The sequence below is a fragment of the Asterias rubens genome, chromosome 16 (assembly GCF_902459465.1).
Source record: "Asterias rubens chromosome 16, eAstRub1.3, whole genome shotgun sequence".
Taxonomy (NCBI): Eukaryota; Metazoa; Echinodermata; class Asteroidea; order Forcipulatida; family Asteriidae; genus Asterias; species Asterias rubens.
The window spans coordinates 3180020-3202380 of NC_047077.1; the positions used below are offsets into that span (position 1 = coordinate 3180020).

At 40.2% G+C, this 22361-nt stretch overlaps 2 protein-coding genes across 2 annotated transcripts in view; one reads left to right on the top strand and one right to left on the bottom strand.

Annotated features, from left to right (window-relative positions):
* LOC117301030 (glycine receptor subunit alpha-4-like) overlaps positions 1–22361 on the bottom strand; it is a 33428-nt gene continuing 11067 nt past the window's right edge. The window contains exons 4-9 of the mRNA XM_033784914.1: positions 5708–5937; positions 5119–5201; positions 3477–3647; positions 2921–3147; positions 2082–2240; positions 1–280 (exon numbers count right to left, since the gene is read on the bottom strand). Of these exons, the coding sequence (XP_033640805.1) occupies positions 47–280; positions 2082–2240; positions 2921–3147; positions 3477–3647; positions 5119–5201; positions 5708–5937 (1104 nt within the window). The 3' untranslated portion in view covers positions 1–46. The remainder of the gene's footprint in view (positions 281–2081; positions 2241–2920; positions 3148–3476; positions 3648–5118; positions 5202–5707; positions 5938–22361) is intronic.
* Positions 13399–17334, top strand: LOC117300660. The gene is made up of 2 exons (XM_033784356.1): positions 13399–13661; positions 16377–17334. Exons 1-2 carry the CDS (start codon positions 13646–13648, stop codon positions 17315–17317), a joined length of 957 nt encoding a protein of 318 aa, XP_033640247.1. The 5' UTR covers positions 13399–13645; the 3' UTR covers positions 17318–17334.

Consider the following 22361-nt stretch of genomic DNA (forward strand, 5'->3'; position numbering starts at 1 on the left):
CTGGCTTTTGTTTTGTACTGTATATGTCTGTACTTTGTATGTGTTTTTATGCCAAATAAATAATAATAGCAAAAGTACACAAAGTTATTAAGAGACCGACTGGCATGATTATTCTTGACGTAAGATCGATCCGATGAGCCCAGAATCGATAACGAATGGCTGAAGATCGGAGTGTCTTGGTTGTCGAGGGCAGATTAGCTTGGCTCCCATCGTCATTCAGGATTCTCTCGCTGGAAGAAAATCTACGCGTGTCCATCTTCCTTTCAGTTATAAAAGAACTCTGAAATTATATGAAAACAACCGAAGTCTTATATAGCGCACGTAGGCCTATCTACCAACAAGATACTCAAGACGCGTACATTTTTACAGAAAGATAGGTTAACGAAGCTGTGAATTCACAGGGTGCTACGGCGGATTCAGCGGCCACAGCCAGTAACACCGTAGCCTTGTGGACCCAATTTCATAGCGCTGCTAAGCACAACAATTTGCTTAACATGAAATTTCTTCCTTTATAAAAACAGGATTAACAACCAAACTCCATTTGTTGCATGTTGGTTCTTACACTGGTATGCAGCTGTTGTTTTCTTGTCCTGAAAAATCACGTGGAAATTTGGTTGGAATTCCTATTTTTATCAAGGGAGAAATTTCATGCTAAGCAAATTTTTGTGCTTAGCAGCGCTATGAAATTGGGCCCTGGTCTCAGGCCCGTGTGGTCTCCCGTTCCAGTCGCTTGGGACCGCGGCTCTAGATCTACGAAGCTGTACAAGCCATGAACGCCTTGACAAAAGGCTAGGAACACAGGAGCGAACCCCACCTTCGCTTTTCGATAAGTGCACTGGGTTCTTTTGTGCGGGACCAACGGCTTTGCTCGAGTGTCACACAATGGGAAACTTTAGACTACCTGCCAATCACCAAGAGAGGGCGCTCTTCACCAGGTAATGTCAACAACTTAGGAATAGGAGAAGCATGAGTGACGGTCACTGACAGCAAATACCTTGTGTTTTGCGTGTTTTTGATTTTGTATTTAGATTTAGCCAAACTGTATTTTGTTTTTCATAACACAATGCCAGCATAAACCAAACTGTTCTGGAACAGGACGTACTGGACACTAGTTCCCCAAGGATAACAAGCGGTGTGCATGAGTTTTTGGGAGTGTTTCTTTTTTTAGGGTTATTAGCAAAAATTCCAAAATGCTGACCTACCAAAAATTGAGAAGAAATCTGAAGTTTAGTTGTATGACAATGTATCTGATTTAATTTTGTCAAGAGGTTGAGAGACTTCTTAATATTTTTTGAGTATTTTTGAATTTTTAGCATTTACCATTGTTTGCTGTAGGAGTTGCGCACCCTTACCTGGTAGGTCTGCTGCCCTCTAGTGGCAGAGCTTTCAAAAAGTCTCCCATTAATATATTTTTAATAATGCCTGACGTTTCCGACCATAGCAGAGTCTTTCTCGAAGGCTCAAAAGAATTGTTTTGATTCAGAAGGTCAGCCACTTTAAAATAATCACTGACGACTGTCAACATCGAATACTTGATATAAATGTATTTTCATTTAGAAAATTTACTTTAGATCTATTATTTCGGTATTTAATGTGTGCGTTGATGATTAAGTCTAGTCATTGTTATTGACTCAATAACATCAGAGCGATTTGCTAATGCAGTACGATTTGCAAGTGCTTTATGTGACATCTTAATGGGGGTTGTCCTCGCTTATAGGAGCATTACTATAATGGGGTTTTGTCATCAAAACATTTTCTGACAGTGTAAGCATCTTATGCAATCCACCATTATACATAAACTGACAACACGTATAAGCTTGAGATCGATCTGCCATCTGGGTCACGAGATAATTAATGAAAAAATTAATAAAACGCTCACGGAGCGGTCAACTCCAAACGGGAAATTAGTTTTATTTAATTCTCATCAAATATGATATTACAGATCGAAATTTCTCGAGGGATTTGTGCTCGTTCGTGTTTTACTTTGTGTCATTTGTTTGTTTTGAAAAACATCACCAATCCCGGTCAACTTCTTTTTTGCATAATGAGAATCTGACATGCATGTGGATGAAATAACATACCTCTGTTATATGCTCAGGCGATACGGACGTTGATGTCGTCTGCTGAGATATCATTCGCTCAAATTTTTTGGCGCGAAACACCAACATGTGAACCACTGCATACTCAATCAGTCCTAATATAATCATCTCCAAGCAAACTGCTGTCCATATATCCAATATCTAGATAAATGATGAGTTAGTAATACTATATTTTGTACGAATTGTATCACTTAAAGGCACTGTACACGTTTGGTAATTGTCAAAGACCAGTGTTCTCACTTGGTGTATCCCATTATAACCATAAAATAACAAGCCTGTGAAAATGTGGGCTCAATCGGTCATCGAAGTTGCGAAAAAATGATGAAAGTAAAAACAACCTTGTTGGACGAATTTGTGTGATTTCAGATAGGAATAAAAGACTTATAGCTTGAAGTCTTTTATTATTTTAGTGATAAATTACCTCTTTCTCAAAAACTACGTTACTTCAGAGGGAGTCGTTTCCCACAATGTTTTATAATATCAACAGCTCTCCAATGCTCGTTACCAAGTCAGTTTTTAAGTTAATAATTGTTATGAGTAATTACCAAATGGTCCCTAATAAACAGGTTAGTGCACCAGAGTCAAAATTTGGTGGCCTCAACCGGAATCAACTCGGAGTCTCTAGAAAACACTTTCAACATATTATGCTTACACAAATTTCTGCGGTTGTATAGTGTAAAAACATATAATCAAAAAAAAAAAAAAATAAAAAACACAATTTGGTTTGAATCTATTTTCTGTCAAACTATCACTACAATCCCTGAAAAAGGTTTTTATCTGACTTTTGTAAACACTGGATTGTAATCATGATTGTAACTGACCGTGTTGTATGGCAACTGGGGTAGTCCTCGCTGTGCAGTGCTGGCCTGAGTAACAGCCGAGAGGACGGTAGTGATGCCTAGAGACACCCTGGCCGCAGTCTGCTCGGGATCTAAGTAGTAGTTCACCCATGACAGTACGGTCAACAGGAACGGTATTGAGAACTGTGTCAATATGAAGCTACTTGTTCCTCGGCAGAAATAGATAGATGCATTCAGTGCGGAGTATTCTGTGGACGCAGGGAAAAAAAACAATCAAGAAGCAAAATTGAACATGGACATATTTGTTGGCCTACACCATTTCGATTATTTGAAAAGAAAAAACGAAATAATTTACAGAGGTCTGGTACGGTGGCTCTGAAGGGACATGGCACACTTTTGCGTTGGTACGGTGGCTCTGAAGGAACATGGCATACTTTCCCGAGCGTCAGTGTGAAGAGACATACAAAGCCGTCTGTTAGAGGACCCAGGTCCGACCAAATTTGTTTTCCGCCACAGTATCTTGAACATAAAATTAAAATAAATAAAAAACGGGTTAGTCTCGTCACGTGCCACTTACCAATAGTATAGTTGTAATAATACACCTCAGATATGGTAAAATTACTAGTCTTGAGCGGTTCGTCTTCATATAAATTGAACTGGGGTACGTTGTTCACAATGAGCCATGATGGCTGACCCTGTTCCGACTGTTCTATCCAACGAAGCTCTATTTCATCCCTTGTGTACATATCTGGATGGAAATGACAACATAAAGTGTAACTTTCATACGTTAACAGTAATTTAGTAGAATGAACATGACTTCTTTGCATTGACTTCCAAACTGAAAGATGAAAATTAATCATTTAAAAAATCACAACTTCTCAACCGCAAGGAACGATACACATAATGGCACCGTTTGACCTTGACTTTCAAACCGGAAAATGACGTTTAATTTTGAAAACAAATCTTGAACCAAGTCTTGAACTCTTGATCCACAGATTGGATTTTTCTCATTTATACGTCATCAGAAAAAAATCGCATAGTGTGACCTCATTTGACTTTTATTTCCGGTTCAAACCTGAAAACCTTCCTAAAACTAGTTCTTGCTACCCAATGATCTGCAACAATATCCTTAATCTCGCAAATATTACGTTCACTACAGACCAACTTGGTCTTAAAGGGTCATATTACCCGGTTAAACTATTTCCCATCACCACTATGTTTATAATAACAACAGTGGAAATAGTACAGCACAGTTACTATACGTGTAATTGGAATCGTATCAACACACTGTTCAATTTACTACAAGTCAAATACAACGTCACTGGATGGGACAGCACCAACATTTATTATCCTTAAAGACAGTGGACACTATTGGTAATTGTCAAAGACCAGTCTTCTCATTTGGTGTATCTCAACATGTGCATAAAATAACAAACCAGTGAAAATTTGAGCTCAATTGGTGGTCGAAGTTGCGAGATAATAATGATAGAAAAAAACACCCTTGTCACACAAAGTTGTGTGCTTTCAGACGCTTGATTTCGAGACCTCAAATGCTAAATCTGAGGTCTAGAAATCATATTCGGGAAAATTGCTTCTGTCTTGAAAACTACGTTACTTCAGAGGGAGCTGTTTCTCACAATGTTTTATACTATCGACCTCTCCCCATTACTCATTACCAAGTAAGGTCTTTTGTAACATTAAGGGGCAGCGCCTAACGACTTGTCATCAAGTCTTGGCCTACATGGAAAACCATTGTTACACTTACATGTAACCTTTAGTCAAGGCGCACGCGGCACACCGGATGGCACGCACAACCCCAAAAATGTAACACACGAAAAAAGACTATCACCGCGAGCGGCGAAGCCGCGAAGCGCCTTTACCAACTCGTTTTAGGGCCTTATGTTTTTCTTTACATTTGCCAACGATTTTGGTTGGAGAAAATGTAATGCATAATGCATTAGCATGGTGAGTTGCTGGCCAATAAGAAGCCACAATTACTTGCATCACGTCACGAGAACGTTCGATGCAAATTCGTAACATTTTCTCCAACCCAAATCGTTGGCAAATGTAAAGAAAAACATAAGGCCCCCAAAACGAGTTGGTAAAGGCGCTTCACGGCTTCGCCGCTCGCGGTGATAGTCTTTTTTCGTGCGTTACATATTTGGGGCTGTGCGTGCTATCCGGTGTGCCGCGTGCGCCTTGACTAAAGGCTAACTTACATGCAGATAAATGAGTGTCAAACCGCTGGACATCAAATGGGAACAAACGCAGGTCCAATGAGCAGGCCTGGGTCAGAGTCAATCTAAAAGAACAAACCGTTTTAACCAATGATAATAATCTGTATTTATATAGTGCTTTATACACCCGAAGGGCGTCTCAAAGCGCTTAAACATACATAAGGTATGTGGGACTACATTTGAGTTCTGGGATCTACTAATTTTACAGCACCATGTAATGTTTACAAGTATTCAGGTATTCAAGGCCGAAAACTTACCAATTAAAGCCACCGGACACCTTTTAGGTGTCAAAGATCATCTCACATGGTGTATCCCAACATTTTGTGCATAAAAATGAAACATCTGTGAAAATTTGGGCTTCGGTCAACGAAGTTGCAAAAGAATTATTAATCTTAGGCCGTGTCCGAAACGGCGACTTCGGCTACAGCTACGGCTAGATCGTGCGCGTCTGCCTATTCTTCAACACTGGTAGTAGACCCACTGATCTAGACGTAGCTGTAGCCGAAGTCGCCGTTGCGGACACGGCCTTAGTGAGTGTAAACTCGAGCCAGCCTACGAAAGGTATACGTACCTGCTAATGTATCCCACGCCCCATTCCCTGTTAACAAACACAATTTTATTTGGCGTCGTTAGCTCGTGAAATTTGCCCGATTTCATCAGAGGGAAAAACAAGTTTGGCACCCAGACTTTTTCAATGGAGTCCCCACGGATAGCGTACGTAGCGTTAGAGTCAACGGGTAGTAGGTCCTGGAGTCTGCGATCCTCCCAATGCTGTTCCAAAGTCAATGTTAAGGTGAACTCCTGAAAGAAGACAAAACACAGTCTTAGAAACACAAATATTGTTCAAGGAACTTCAAAGCACTTGACACTGGTAAAACTGACTTGGTGTAGAGCAATTGAGAGCCGTTGATAGTATACAAATATTGACTGCTCGAGTGCTATGGTTAAAGGAAGTGGACACTATTGGTAATTACTCAAAATAGTTATTGGCATAAAACATTTCTTTGTGACGAGTAATGGGGAGAGGTTGATGGTATAAAACATTGTGAGAAACAGCTCCCTCTCAAGTGCCATAGTTTTCGAGAAAGACGTATTTTTCCACGAATTTGATTACGAGACCTCAGATTTAGAACTTGAGGTCTCGAAATCAACCATCTAAACGCACACAACTTCGTGTGACAAGGGTTATTTTTCATTCATTATTATCTCGCAACTTCGATGACCGATTGAGCTCAAATTTCCACAGGTTTGTTATTTTATGCATATTATGTTGAGATACACCAACTGTGAAGGCTAGTCTTTGACTATTACCAATAGAGTCTAGTGTCTTTAAGCACCGAGTTTGTTTTTCTTTCATCATATTCTCTTCAACTTTGATGACCATTTGAGCCCAAATTTCCACAAATACTGGGATAGGCCTACACCAAGTGAGAATAATGGTCTTTGAGGAAATTGTAAGTTTCTACTGGGAGCATGGCCACCAAGGCAAATGACATGGGGACATGGAGGCAATCTTCGTTGCCTTCGTGAAGTATTATATAACTTCCATGTGTACGTACACGATAAACTTGAATTCATATAGTGTACGTATATGATAAGAGAGATTTTTTGTTACTGTGGCGGCAAAACGCTTCCGTACTGTAAAGGCCTATGTTGTTTAATAATGGATTGATGTTACAGGAACACGTTGCCTTGGATCGGTCGAGTTGGTCTTTGAAAAGCGTTTGTAACCGTTTGTTATAAAATGCATATGGTTAGAAAGATGTTTTCAAAGTAGAATATAATGATCCACACAAGTATCACTCGAAATTGTGTGGTTTTCCTCTTACCTCGTCGACAAACACGGTCGGCCATTTGTGGGAGTCAAATTTTTGACTCCCACAAATGGCCGACCGTGTTAGTTAAAAGGAAAACCACGCAATTTCGAGGCAAATGTGTGTGAATCATTGTATTCTCTTTTTAAACATCTTTCTTACCATATGCATTTTATAACAAAACGGTTACAAACGCTTTTGAAAGACCAACTCGACCGATCCAAGGCAACATGTTCCTTTAATTCTCTGTAACAAACTTTAGTGACTGTATCTACAAAATGCAAATAGTTGTTTCGCGTTGATCCGGGTTCAGTGTGTTGTTCCGCGTGTGACCATGGTGGTGGTGTACGTGACTCATACCATAATGGAGCATTGTTAACGGAACCATTGATATGTATTTCACAATAATAGTACGATAACACGGAGTGACGTGACCCGTGTGGTATACATGACATCATTTCGGGGAGTGGTTATCATTTGGGCCAATGACGTGTGTTATTTGCACTTCAACTTTAGACCCATTGTAGGTATAGCGCAAAGCAATAGTGAGTGCGTTCCTTTAAGTATACTATTATAATAATTTTGGATCATTGTCAGGTCATTTTCGGGCTCCGCACGCTGAGTGTTGTACGTCAATGTACACATATCATAATAGTACAAAAGCCAATCTGTAATGTGTTTTTTTACACACATTTCTCAACTCGCAAAACGGGCGGCAGTTACTGGTAGCGATGATTTGTATGTATGAGTGACGCTGTAGAAATCGAATCGGTTTGTTTATAAATTCACATCTTCTTGGTCACTGTGGCTGTCGAGACGAACGTCTGTACATAACTACACGACACATCGTACGATCGTGTACCAGTTTTTTTCAAGAGGACATCGGTGCAGCAAGTGAACGGTAAGATTTTTCTGAATGTCGGCCATTGCAATGCTTCACGAAGCAAGGCCTTGATCAATGATGCCATTATAGATACGTGCGTTCGATTAGCTCCCCATTGTCAACCCCGCGGTGCTCACCACTCGGGTGATCGTGTGCCCCCTGACTATAGAGCTAAATCCAACGATCACTCACCGCTCTCGTAGTGACGTCATGCACCTGGGGCAGCCCCAAGTGACCCGTTCCACAAGAAGCAGAGCACTTGTGGCTGACCCGGGTGAGCCCTGGATGACGTCGAAGCTATTCGAACGTACCGGGGCAAACCGCGGTCGACCCAGTGAATGTACTTTTTCACCATAAAAAAGAGGGTTACGGGGAAAGTATACGTTTGGTAATCACTCTTAAAGCCATTGGACACTTGCGGAACAGGAAAAAAGTTCACAGATTTACAAATAACTTACAGGGTTTACAAAAGGTAATGAAGAAAGACTTCTCTTGAAATATTATTCCATGAAATGCTTTACTTTTTGAGAAAACATTAAAACAATTATAAATTCTCGGTATCGAGAATTACGGATTTATTTTAAACGCATGTCATGACACAGCGAAACGTGCGGAAACAAGGGTGGGTTTTCCAGTTATTTTCTCCCGACTCCGATGACCGATTGAGCCTAAATTTTCACAGGTTTGTTACTTATATAAGTTGTGATACACGAAGTGTGGGCCTTGGGACAATACTGTTTACCGAAAGTGTCCAACAGCTTTAAAATTAAAGGCAGTGGACATAATTATTGGTAATTACTCAAACTAATTATCAGCATGAAACCTCACTTGGCAACGAGTAATGGGGAGAGGTTGATAGTATAAAACATTTTGAGAAACGGCTCCCTCTGAAGTGACGTAGTTTTCGAGAAAGAAGTTACTTTCCACGAAATTGATTTCTAGACCTCATGTTTAGAATTTGAGGTCTCGAAATCAAGCATCTGAAAGCACACAACTTCGTGTGACAAGGGTGTTTTTTTCTTGCATCTCGCAACTCCGATGACCAATCGAGCTCAAATTTCCACAGGTTTGTTATTATGTTGAGATACACCAAGTGAGACGACTGGTCTTTGACAATTACCAATAGTGTCTAGTGTCTTTAATCGCAATGAACCTAAAGCACATTTCGATATAGAGCATTTTGCGAATAATTTCACTTAACAAATGTGGTTGTACATAAAATTGTACAAAAACAATGTAATGTTAAAGCAATTAAGAGAGGAGCGAAAGCTATAGATTAGTACAGATAATCGAATTTCTATAGAACCAATTTTGATATAATTCCATCAAGCTCAACTGTTTTGTTTTTGTCTTCACAGTTGACGACAAGTTTAAGATAACAAGATCTGAATTCAAGATGGGATTACAGACGTTTGTGCAGTGTCTGGTCCTGCTATATGCTGCGACTCTTATCGGTGCATCCTTACATTACTCGAAGAGCATGGAGTGGCTTCGTAGTGATGCCACTCATCCTTACTTCGGGAGTAAGTTTGACGAAGGCGACACAGTCATTTGTCATTGCCAACTCACCATATACGAGGGGCGAGCTGTTGAGTCAGTGGCGTTTGAGATGAAGCAGTACGGTAGCTCATCTGGTGCTGATTTGACTCCAATAACTAGTGGGGAGCAAATCGTTTACTTTGATGGGCGGGAAAGATTTTCGGACGTAAATATCATAACTGTCAATGAGAACATCACGGATTTCCGAATGACTTTGAGTAACATTGACCGTTATGACTCGGGCAATCGCTACTACTGCACAGCCTACTGGTCTAACGGCACCTCAAGCAGCGTATCCACGGAGCTTAAGATAACTTGGAGCCGCCCCGAACCACAATGTTCGTCAGACATCCCTGATAAAGTCAAGAAAGGCGACGATGTAACATATCAGTGTAATGCCTCTGATATCGACGAAAGATCCAGCGGTACATTTACCATGTGGAGAGGCAACACTAAGCTTGATGCTTCAATCATGAGCACAGACCTAGACGTTGGAAAGCAGTTTAACGCTTCTTATTCTACTACCATCTCAGATGATAGTCTGGCAGATGTGTACTCTTGTCGTTATATCGGGACTGGTGGCTTTCAGGACTACGACTATAACTGTACCTTTAACATGCCGACGTGCGTTGTTGATGATTTGAATGACCAATGCCAGTCTAGTGGTGCATTGCCGTCACGTGATCACCTCCAAGTTACTACGATGTTCCTTGTTTTGGTCTTTAATTATTACATCACCTTAAGATAGAATGTGTATAAACACCAAGCTGACAACAGCCAATCTCTCCATGAATTGCACAACTCAAGAAATTGTGATTCACTAAAACTACACGACAATACTTATTCAAGTAATTGTGAAATCAGTTGTTAGGTAGGATTCGAACCCATAACTTTGTGATTGCAGTCTAACTATTAGCTTGATAGGACTGGAACCCAACACCTTTTTCCATCTTAAAATCATTTTTAGTGACGGCTACAACTACGGCTAAAGGTCCTATGATTCTTCAACGCACGATGACGCGGCCAGTTTCCGGGTCAACTTGACCCGGTGTGGCGGTTTCAACTTTCCGCTGTGTTCAGTTTTCCGAGTGACCAAATACGGTAGCATTACGTCATGCGATGCCTGCGCACAGCAAGCGAAAGTAGTCCATTTTTAGTGCCGTATCGAGTCGTCCGTTACCCTCCGGTAGCTGTCATGGCGGCGTCCACGAGTCGAATACAACTAGCGGCAAACGCGTGGATCGTATGAGTTGTTTTATATGCAAGCAGAGTGTGACCTGCCTAAAGTTGTACCCATGAATACATGCAAAGATGGGGCAAGAGATTATGTGACTACACAGAAAAGAATCGTATTATAAACAATTTGGGGTCACTGATGAGAGAACTACAGTACTCGCCAGGGTACTCGCGGCGGTATCTGACAGGTCACCCGGAAAACTGAACACGCCGGAAAGCTAAAACCGTTCGAACAACGTGCTGATATGTCCGACTACGTCACCTGGAAAACTGAACACGGCGGAAGACTGAAACCGCCACACCGGAGACTGGCTAAAAATTACATAGAAATTGTTCCAACTGACATAGAATCTGAGGAAAAAACACAATTTTTATCAGTTTCCGGGTCACCTTAACCCAGAAATAGCTCATGCTCAACGGGACTCTGGATCAGGGTCAATTCTGACCGGGAGTTTTTAGAGTATACATTGTTATTACTTTTAACTAAAATGCAATCTTACATTATTTATTTCTCATTTTAAACACTTCAAAATATTGTTACAACATTAAAAATACAAATGTTTAATGTTTTCCCGAGCCATTCACAGTTTTCATAGAAATAGCAATGTGATAACTAAAGTAACAATTGCGTCTTTGCCAGACGTATAGTTCGGGCATTATCCTGTATAGGCACTGGACACCTCTGGTAATTGTCAAAGACCAGTCTTCCTCGACATAATTATGCACAAAATAACAAACCTATGACAGTTTTGACTCAATTGGTCGTCGAAGTTACGAGAGAATAATGGAAGAAAAACACCCTTGTCTCACAAGTTGTGTGCTCTCAGATGCCTTGAATTCGAATATTTTAGTAACACAATACTACTTTCTCAAAAACTACGTTACTTCAGAGGGAGCTGTTTCTCACAAAATGTTATAATATCAACAGCTCTCAATTGCTCGTTACCAAATTAGTTTTTATGCCAACAATTATTTTGAGTGTCCAGTGCCTTTAAAGGAACGTTACAGAAATGGTAAGAAGAAAATCGTGAAGATCACAGATCTTCATAAAACATGATGATGACAGTAGAAAAAAAACCTGAAATATTTGAAAAGTTGAAATATTTCTGTCTGAAATATCCTTTTTTTATGAGAAATAAATAATCTAACTTCGCGTTTGGAGTTTAGCTCTCAGTGAGCGTTTTATTCAATTTGTTTTGCATCGATGTCACGCAGAATAGGGAATTGAGTTTTCACTATTTGTTAGTTTATGTATATAGTGGATTGCATAAGAAGTGCTTACACTGCCAGGAACTGATATGTTAGCAAACAACAATTCTGTAATGTTCCAAGACACTGGACACTATCGGTAATTGTCAAAGACCAGTCTTCTCACTTGGTGTATCTCAACAGTTTATGCACCAAATAACAAACCTGTGAAAATTTGAACTCAATTGGTCGTTGAAGTTGCGAGATAATAATGAAAGAAAAAAAAACATTGTCACAAGAAGTTGTGTGCTTTCAGATGATTGATTTCGAGACCTCAAATTCTAATTCTGAGATCTGGAAATCAAATTCAAACATTAGTGGAAAATTACTTCTTTCTCGAAAACTACGTTACTTCAGAGGAAGCCGTTTCTCACAATGTTTTATACTATCAACAGCTCTCCATTGCTTGTTACCACTGAGTAAGTTTTGATGCTAACAATTATTTTGAGTAATTACCAATAGTGTCCAGTTCAAGCAGTCACGGGCTACGAACTCCCATGCTGTAAATAATTCAATTCAATTCAATTCAATTCAATTGATAATAACGATAATAAATAATTACATGTAAAGACGTATTATAATTTTCATCACAATATTGATAATAATAATAATAATAAGACTTGTAATGCGCACATATCCACCCTGCTGGGTGTTCAAGGCGCAGTAAAACCAAAAACAAAACAAAAAACAAAACACAACACAAAGAAAAACAGAAACAACAAAATTAGTCTTTGAAAACCTGTGACATAAGATAAGTTTTGAGAAGAGACTTGAATTTTGCGGTACAAACACAAGATCGAAGATTAAGTGGTAGAGAGTTCCAGATGCGTGGCGCGGCTGAAGAAAAAGACCTGTCACCCCCATGAGTGTCGAGACTTGGGTTCAATGAGGAGAAGCATGGAACTTGATCGAAGATTCCTTGATGGAGTGTAAACTTGAAGCAGTTCAGAAATATAGTGGGGAGCCTTGCCATTAAGAGCTTTGTGGACAATGAGCATCAGCTTGAAGATGATTCGTTGAGAGATAGGGAGCCAGTGTAGTTGTTTCAGAATGGGGGTGATAGCACAGGATTTTCTAGACAGTGTCACAATGCGGGCAGCAGTATATTTTGGAGCCGTTGAAGTCGGGAAATCTGGTTGTTAGGAAGACTGTAGAGATGTCGGTGTAGCCTATTACATAATATCCTGGATTTGTGAGGTCGTTCGGGCTCCGCTGCACGTTTAGTCTTGGTTCAAGACTCCTGGATTTGTCACAAGAGAGCGCGCTATCACCCCAACGCGCTATCAACCACGAACCGCTATCACCCGAGAACCGCTATCACAGGAGAGTCTTGGCACATTCGTTAAAATCGGGGGGAAACATAATGCGCGTGCGTAGGTTTCCCGCAGAGCCCGCCCCTTCATTTGGGGGGAGATTTAACGAATGTGCCAAGGCTCTCCTGTGAGCGGTTCTCGGGTGATAGCGGTTCGTGGTTGATAGCGCGTTGGGGGTGATAGCGCGCCCTGTTGTGACAAATCCAGGAGAGTCTTGAACCAAGACTACTGTACGTTGGGTGTTGTGTACACGTGTCATGATGGTACAAAAGCCAAACTGTAATGGGGTTTTGTACACACCTTATCTCCACTCGCGAAACGGGCGGCAGTTACTGGTACCACGGATGACTTGTATGCATGAGTGATGCTGTAGAAATCAAATCGGTTTATCTATTCACTGTGGCTCACTGTGTCTGTACAAACTACACCGACACATCGTACGATCGTACCAGTTTCTTTCAAGAGGGCATCGGTGCATGCAGCAAGTGAACGGTAAGCTGTTATTGAATGTCAGCCATTACAACTTAACGGTTGTGCCATGTTCTGTTAAGCAAGAGGCGTTGTGATGCAACTACGAATTTTATTATGTACATTTTCACAGGCAAAATTTCAATCGTAGAGTATTAATCTTATTTACTCAAATGAGATTTTCCATTGGGTAAAATGAGGGCAAAATTGTGGATACGTTTATATAATAATAATAAAAATAATCATAATAATTATAAGACATTTGTAAAGCGCCTAATGCAAAAAGCCACTAAGCGCATAAAGTAAAATAAACAATCAGAGAAAGATACAAGATACAAATAAGCAAATTACAAAACAAAAAACAGCTTTAACACAAGCGAGTTTTCAACAGGGACTTAAAACCTTGTAATGAACTAGCCTGTCGAATATGCACTGCTTACGTGTGGCTGCTTACGTAACTTATTTTTCTTCCCGCGTGGACATAACCGCTCGTGTAATTGCAACAGCAGTACTTATTCATTGATTACAAGAATTCATTCAAAGGTTGATTTTTTGTTTTATTCCAAAGGGAAATGACGCATCTTCCCGGGGAAGGGTTACAACAATATTTAAAATATACAAATTGCAGTTTTACATCATGACGGAGGAGTTAACAAACGCCTCAATATTAAACCATTTTTTTAAAAACTAACTTATTATTTTGAACATTGAATTTATTTAACTTTACCAGACATATAAACCTCCTTGGCTAAAGCAATGTACAAAACCTTTTTCCTGAGATTTCATAAAAAAAATGTATCTTTCAGATAACAAGTATGTGGTTATGAAGCCTGCATTATTTATGGTTTTTCTCAACACATTATACATAGGCCTATAATACAAAGCATTGCAAGGGTCTGTATTTTGTTCTGTGGGCGTAGTCCCCCCTGGAATGATTATCTCTGAGTGTTTTGAGAATCGATGGTGTGCATGAGTGAAGAGAGTGGTTTATGGAATACCCGTGCAGAGTGCCAGTTTCGAGGTCGGGTGTTTATTACTACAATGTATATATTCTTCACACATCAGATCACGACTTCAACGTGCTGTGCAGGAAGAACCCATAGTTGCCTACAGACGCCCACCAAGTCTCAGGGATCTCATTGTCCGAGCAGAAGTCCCTCCCATTAACGATGATGTTAATCCCCCTCTACCACAGGGAACTTTTAGGTGTTCCAACATCACCAAATGCATCGTCTGTAGACAACACATCAGGGAATCGGACTCCTTCACCAGTAACACCGGCGGTACCACCCATAAGACAAAGGGTCATGTCACCTGCACCACCACTAATCTCATTTATCTCATATCTTGCAGAGTCTGTGGTGTTCAATATATAGGTGAAACAAGAACTACACTCAAGAGGCGTTTCTACGGCCACAGATCTACAGTCAAGACCCAAAAGCTAGATACACCTGTAGGTCATCACTTCAATCTTCCTAATCACTCCATTTCTGACATGATCTTACATGGCATAGAGGCACTAGGCAACCACAGAGAGACTGTGCGTTTGAGTAGGGAGAAACTCTGGATTAGACGCCTCCAGACCATTCAACCCCATGGTCTGAACATCCAAGAAGGAAACGACTAATAAACCTTTTGTTTTGCCGTCTCCTTTTTTTCCCCATAGCCTTTTAGCCTGAGCCTCATTCACTAATAAATTACTTTTTACCCAACCTCACCACCCTTGATGTTGTCCTTTGTGTTTCCATCTTCTTGCTTGTGGTCAAGCCAGTCCCCTCCCTTCACCCCCCTTTTTTTGTCCCCCTATTCATTATTTACCCCCTGCTTTTTTATGTATGCTTTCTAACCCCATTCATGTAGTTCCACTTCACTGCTTATGTTTCACTTAGTTACCTGTTCATGTTTGTTGTGTTGTCATTTAGCCTTCGAGAAAGACTCTGCTAGGGTCGAAACGTCAGGCCATTAACTATTTTTTACAATGTATATACTTAGACTTGTGGACAAGTCGTTAAACGTCTGTCGCGGTGATAACGTTCTTACTATATTCCGAATCTCCCTGCGATCCCCGCGGTATTCTCGCGAGACTACTGGCCCCGCGAGACTACTGCTCACACTACGGTCCCATAAGTTGGCAACCGGTCGCGCGAAAGCAGTGATCTCGCGAGAGAAGTATTCGATCGCAGAAACCTAAATCATTTGGCCAAATAAAACAAAATAACAGTTGATCGTCCCCGCCCGCATCTTTTTTGGGGGGACCGCAAAAGGACTGACCTAGGGGCTTTTCCCGAGTCTAACGTGATGCTCTCGATTACGTGAAACCGTCTGTTTCATAACACAAAATTAGTGAATGCCTACCAGCAAATATTTTTAGTGTTATATAAATCCGACCCTGTTAACCCGGGTCCTCATGCAACAAATAGAAATAAAATAAGGGATAACTTTCCAAAATAAATTTGCGGTAAAGTCAAACTGAAGAATTTATTGCCTGTTTGATTTGAAATACTTAGTGACCATCTTGGGAAAAAAAAAAGGCCCTCATGCCCCTCTTTTTTTGAAAAAACCGGACGATCAACTGTTATTTATTTGGATTTACGAAACCGCCACTCTCGACTATCTCACCGCGGAAGACCATTAACGACTTGTCCGTAGTCTATATAGACTAAGTACATATAATCGGGTTTATATAAAACCAATTTTGATATAATTCCATCGAGCTCATTTTTGTTTTTGCCTTCACAGTTGACGACAAGTATAAGATAACAAGATCTGAATTCAAGATGGGATTACAGACGTTTGTGCAGTGTCTGGTTCTTCTACATGCTACGACTCTCAGTGCATCCTTATCATCGTACTCGATGGACATGGATTGGCTTCGTAGTGACGGTACTCGTTCCTTCGGGAGTAAGTTTGACGTAGGCGACACAGTTATTTGTCATTGCCAACTCACCATATACGAAGGGCCAGCTGTTGAGTCAGTGGCGTTTGAGATGAAGCAGTACGGTAGCTCATCTGGTGCTGATTTGACTCCAATAACTAGTGGGGAGCAAATCATTTACTCTGATGGGCGGGAAAGATTTTCGGCCGTGAATATCACAACTGTCAATGAGAACATCACGGATTACCGGATGACTTTGAGTAACATTGACCGTTATGACTCGGGCAATCGCTACTACTGCGCAGCTTACTGGGTGTATGCTAGTGGTTCCCGCAGTTCAGGCACCGCATCCACAGATCTTAAAATAAACTGGAGCCGCCCCGAACCACAATGTTCGTCAGACATCCCTGATAAAGTCAAGAAAGGCGACGATGTAACATATCAGTGTAATGCCTCTGATACCGACGAAAGATCCAGCGGTACCTTTACAATGTGGAGAGGCGACACTAGGCTGAATAACGATTTAATGAGCGAATACCTAGACGTTGGAAGGCAGTTTAATGCTTCTTATTCTACTACCATCTCAGATGATAGTCTGGCAGATGTGTACTCTTGTCGTTATATCGGGACTGGTGGCTTTCAGGACTACGACTATAACTGTACCTTTAACATGCCGACGTGCGTTGTTGATGATTTGAATGACCAATGCCTGCAGTCTAGTGGTGCATTGCCGTCACGTGATCACCTCCAAGTTACTACGATGTTCCTTGTTTTGGTCTTTAATTATTACATCACCTTAAGATAGAATGTGTGATCTTCCTGTCAAGGGAACTCATTAAGCTCAAGGGTTAGGGTTATTGGTTTACAGTTAATTGTTTGACTAATATATTCGTTAAAGACTTATACCTATCTTTAAAGCCATTGGACACTTTCGGTAAACGGTATTGTCTTAAGGCCCACACTTCGTGTATCACAACTGATATATAAAATAACAAACCTGTGAAAATTTAGGCTCAATCGGTCATCGGAGTCGAGAGAAAACACAGGAAAACCCACCCTTGTTTCTGCACGTTTCGCCGTGTCATGACATGTGTTTAAAATAAATCCGTAGTTCTCGATATCGAGAATTGATAATATTGTTTTAATGTTTTCTCAAAAAGTAAAGCATTTCATGTTTCTGTTCCGAAAGTGTATAATGGCTTTAACTTGTCCAGTGCCTTTAAGTATTCAAGTAGTCACAGGCAGCTGCTTCTAATGATGTAACTAATTTAACACTAATTATGATAATTTTCATCACAATTGATGTGTCGGTGTATGTAGCCTAAACATCATGTTTGTAATTATTTTGTTCATGCGTGTAGATGCGAAAGAGCACGAACTTTGTGTTTTACAACCATGCATTATTATTACGTAAATCCTGCAGGTGTATTACGTTAACACAGCAGCGTTATAACACCATTACTACAGAAATATTTAGAAATTATTTGTGTTAACAAAAATCTGACTTTGTTATATAAAAAGTTGCTATGTGTATTTTTATTTTAAAGAAAACTTGTTTGAATAAATTTTAATCTCAAAGAAAACTTGGTTTCATAGAAGTCTTCTTTTGATTTGTTTTCTCGTAGATCAAAGTACAGTAGTAATCGACCTTTCAATCGCAATGTCACATCCCACTTTTTTGCCAACCGAGGTCATGGTAAACTATGGACAGCCAAGAATGCACAACAAAAACAGATGGCCACAGTCTGTAACAACGTCACACACCTGTTCAAAAATAGTGTGGAATTTGTTGCAAAAATGTACCAATCACGAGAGATATTTAATTGAAAGTTTTTGAATTTGGTCGGACATCTGTAAACAAGATTTTTTTTCTCTTTTTCTTGTATATATTTATTTGTACTTGTTTGTTTATTTATATTTATTTATTCATTTTTATTTCATTTTTATTTTTTATTTTACTAATTTATTTAGTTCCGGTTTTTTTTTAACCCAACAATTATTTTGAGTGTCCAGTGCCTTTAAAGGAACGTTACAGAAATGGTAAGAAGAAAATCGTGAAGATCACAGATCTTCATAAAGCATGATGATGACAGTAGAAAAAAAACTTGAAATATTTCTGTCTGAAATATCATTTTTTTATGAGAAATAAATAATCTAACTTCACGTTTGGAGTTTTTAGCTCTGAGTGAGCGTTTTATTCAATTTGTTTTGCATCGATGTCACGCAGAATAGGGAATTGAGTTTTCACTATTTGTTAGTTTATGTATATAGTGGATTGCATAAGAAGTGCTTACACTGCCAGGGACTGATATGTTAGCAAACAACAATTCTGTAATGTTCCAAGACACTGGACACTATCGGTAATTGGCAAAGACCAGTCTTCTCACTTGGTGTATCTCAACATATTATGCACCAAATAAAAAACCTGTGAAAATTTGAACTCAATTGGTCGTTGAAGTTGCGAGATAATAGTGAAAGAAAAAAACACCCTTGTCGCAAGAAGTTGTGTGCTTTCAGATGATTGATTTCGAGACCTCAGATTCTAATTCTGAGATCTTGAAATCAAATTCAAACATTAGTGGAAAATTACTTCTTTCTCGAAAACTACGTTACTTCAGAGGGAGCCGTTTCTCACAATGTTTTATAATATCAACAGCTCTCCATTGCTTGTTACCACTGAGTAAGTTTTTATGCTAACAATTATTTTGAGTAATTACCAATAGTGTCCAGTTCAAGCAGTCACGGGCTACGAACTCCCATGCTGTAAATAATTCAATTCAATTCAATTCAATTCAATTCAATTGATAATAACGATAATAAATAATTACATGTAAAGACGTATTATAATTTTCATCACAATTGGTGTCGGTGTAGCCTATTACATAATATCCTGGATTTGTCAGGTCGTTCGGGCTCCGCTGTACGTTTAGTCTTGGTTCAAGACTCTCCTGGATTTGTCACAAAAGAGCGCGCTATCACCCCAACGCGCTATCAACCACGAACCGCTATCACCTGAGAACCGCTATCACAGGAGAGTCTTGGCACATTCGTTAAATCTCCCCCCAAAATCGGGGGGAAACATAATGCGCGTGCGTAGGTTTCCCGCAGAGCCCGCCCCTTTTTTTTGGTGGGGGGGGGGGAGATTTAACGAATGTGCCAAGGCTCTCCTGTGGTAGCGGTTCTCGGTAGTCTGGTTCCCAGACCCAAAAATCTCCGACTAGGCTCTGTCGAATTTAGGGTCCGGTATCACCCAAAATCACGTGACCAAAGAGGAGGAATTCCTCCTCTTTCGAAGTTATCCGAAATGTTCCAAACATGTTGTCGTCAACATTCGGACAGTATCGTTGATGTTCGGTACGGACTCGTAATGTCAGTCATGTCGGCCGTAGATCCAGGAGTTATTATGCCAGTTATTGCAAATGCAGGCTTTGTGCCTAAATAAAGCGTTTGCAAAGCGATGCGACAAGTTCAAAATATATAAACCTGGGAAATCGCTCTGGGATCTGGTAAGTTTTTGTCCTTTTTCTTCAAAAATATTTTTTTCAAAGGTGTTTTGACTTGAGTGTTCATTAGACATTGATTGAGGATTAAGTTTCATGATTTTTAAAAGTGGTAAAAATGGGGCAAAATCTGGTGACTAGCTGTCGACATTATACGTGTTGAACCAGATTGTCAAAATAATCTCGTAACCCTCCGGCTTGGCGGCCGTTGGAAGGAGGGTTACGTTATCGCTAGTAGTACGTGCAGACATGGTTTCCCTGGAGATGACCCCCGACCCTGACAAGTTGCGTCATGCTCTATTTTTAACCGTGTGTGATACCTGACCTAAGATTTTTAACAAGAGACGTCAAGGAATCTGTGGTCAGGGAACCAGACTAGGTTCTCGGGTGATAGCGGTTCGTGGTGGATAGCGCGTTGGGGTGATAGCGCGCCCTGTTGTGACAAATCCAGGAGAGTCTTGAACCAAGACTACTGTACGTTGGGTGTTGTACACATGTCATAATGGTACAAAAGCCAAACTGTACATGTATTGTGTTTTTGTACACAGTTTATCTCCACTCGCGAAACGGGCGGCAGTTACTGGTACGGATGATTTGTATGCATGAGTGATGCTGTAGAAATCAAATCAGTTTATCTATTCACTGTGGCTCACTGTGTCTGTACAAACTACACCGACACATCGTACGATCGTACCAGTTTCTTTCAAGACGGCATCGGTGCATGCAGCAAGTGAACGGTAAGCTGTTATTGAATGTCAGCCATTACAACTTAACGGTTGTGCCATGTTCTGTTAAGCAAGAGGCGTTGTGATGCAACTACGAATTTTATTATGTACATTTTCACAGGCAAAATTTCAATCGTAGAGTATTAATCTTATTTACTCAAATGAGATTTTCCATTGGGTAAAATGAGGGCAAAATTGTGGATACTTTTATATAATAATAATAAAAATAATAATAACAATTATAAGACATTTGTAAAGCGCCTAATGCAAAAAGCCACTAAGCGCATAAAGTAAAATAAACAATCAGAGAAAGATACAAGATCCAAATAAGCAAATTACAAAACAAAAAACAGCTTTAACACAAGCGAGTTTTCAACAGGGACTTAAAACCTTGTAATGAACTAGCCTGGCGAATATGCACTGCTTACGTGTGGCTGCTTACGTAACTTATTTTTCTTCTCGCGTGGACATAACCGCTCGTGCAATTGCAACAGCAGTACTTATTCATTGATTACAAGAATTCATTCAAAGGTTGATTTTTTGTTTTATTCCAAAGGGAAATGACGCATCTTCCCGGGGAAGGGTTACAACAATATTTAAAATATACAAATTGCAGTTTTACATCATGACGGAGGAGTTAGCAAACGCCTCAATATTAAACCATTTTTTTAAAAACTAACTTATTATTTTGAACATTGAATTTATTTAACTTTACCAGACATATAAACCTACTTGGCTAAAGCAATGTACAAAACCTTTTTCCTGAGATGTCATAAAAAAAAATATATCTTTCAGATAACAAGTATGTGGTTATGAAGCCTGCATTATTTATGGTTTTTCTCAACACATTATACATAGGCCTATAATACAAAGCATTGCAAGGGTCTGTATTTTGTTCTGTGGGCGTAGTCCCCCCTGGAATGATTATCTCTGAGTGTTTTGAGAATCGATGGTGTGCATGAGTGAAGAGAGTGGTTTATGGAATACCCGTGCAGAGTGCCAGTTTCGACTTCAACGTGCTGTGCAGGGAGAACCCATAGTTGCCTACAGACGCCTACCAAGTCTCAGGGATCTCATTGTCCGAGCAGAAGTCCCTCCCATTAACGATGATGTTAATCCCCATCTACCACAGGGAACTTTTAGGTGTTCCAACATCACCAAATGCATCGTCTGTAGACAACACATCAGGGAATCGGACTCCTTCACCAGTAACACCGGCGGTACCACCCATAAGACAAGGGGTCATGTCACCTGCACCACCACTAATCTCATTTATCTCATATCTTGCAGAGTCTGTGGTGTTCAATATATAGGTGAAACAAGAACTACACTCAAGAGGCGTTTCTACGGCCACAGATCTACAGTCAAGACCCAAAAGCTAGATACACCTGTAGGTCATCACTTCAATCTTCCTAATCACTCCATTTCTGACATGATCTTACAGGGCATAGAGGCACTAGGCAACCACAGAGAGACTGTGCGTTTGAGTAGGGAGAAACTCTGGATTAGACGCCTCCAGACCATTCAACCCCATGGTCTGAACATCCAAGAAGGAAACGACTAATAAACCTTTTGTTTTGTCGTCTCTTTTTTTCCCCATAGCCTTTTAGCCTGAGCCTCATTC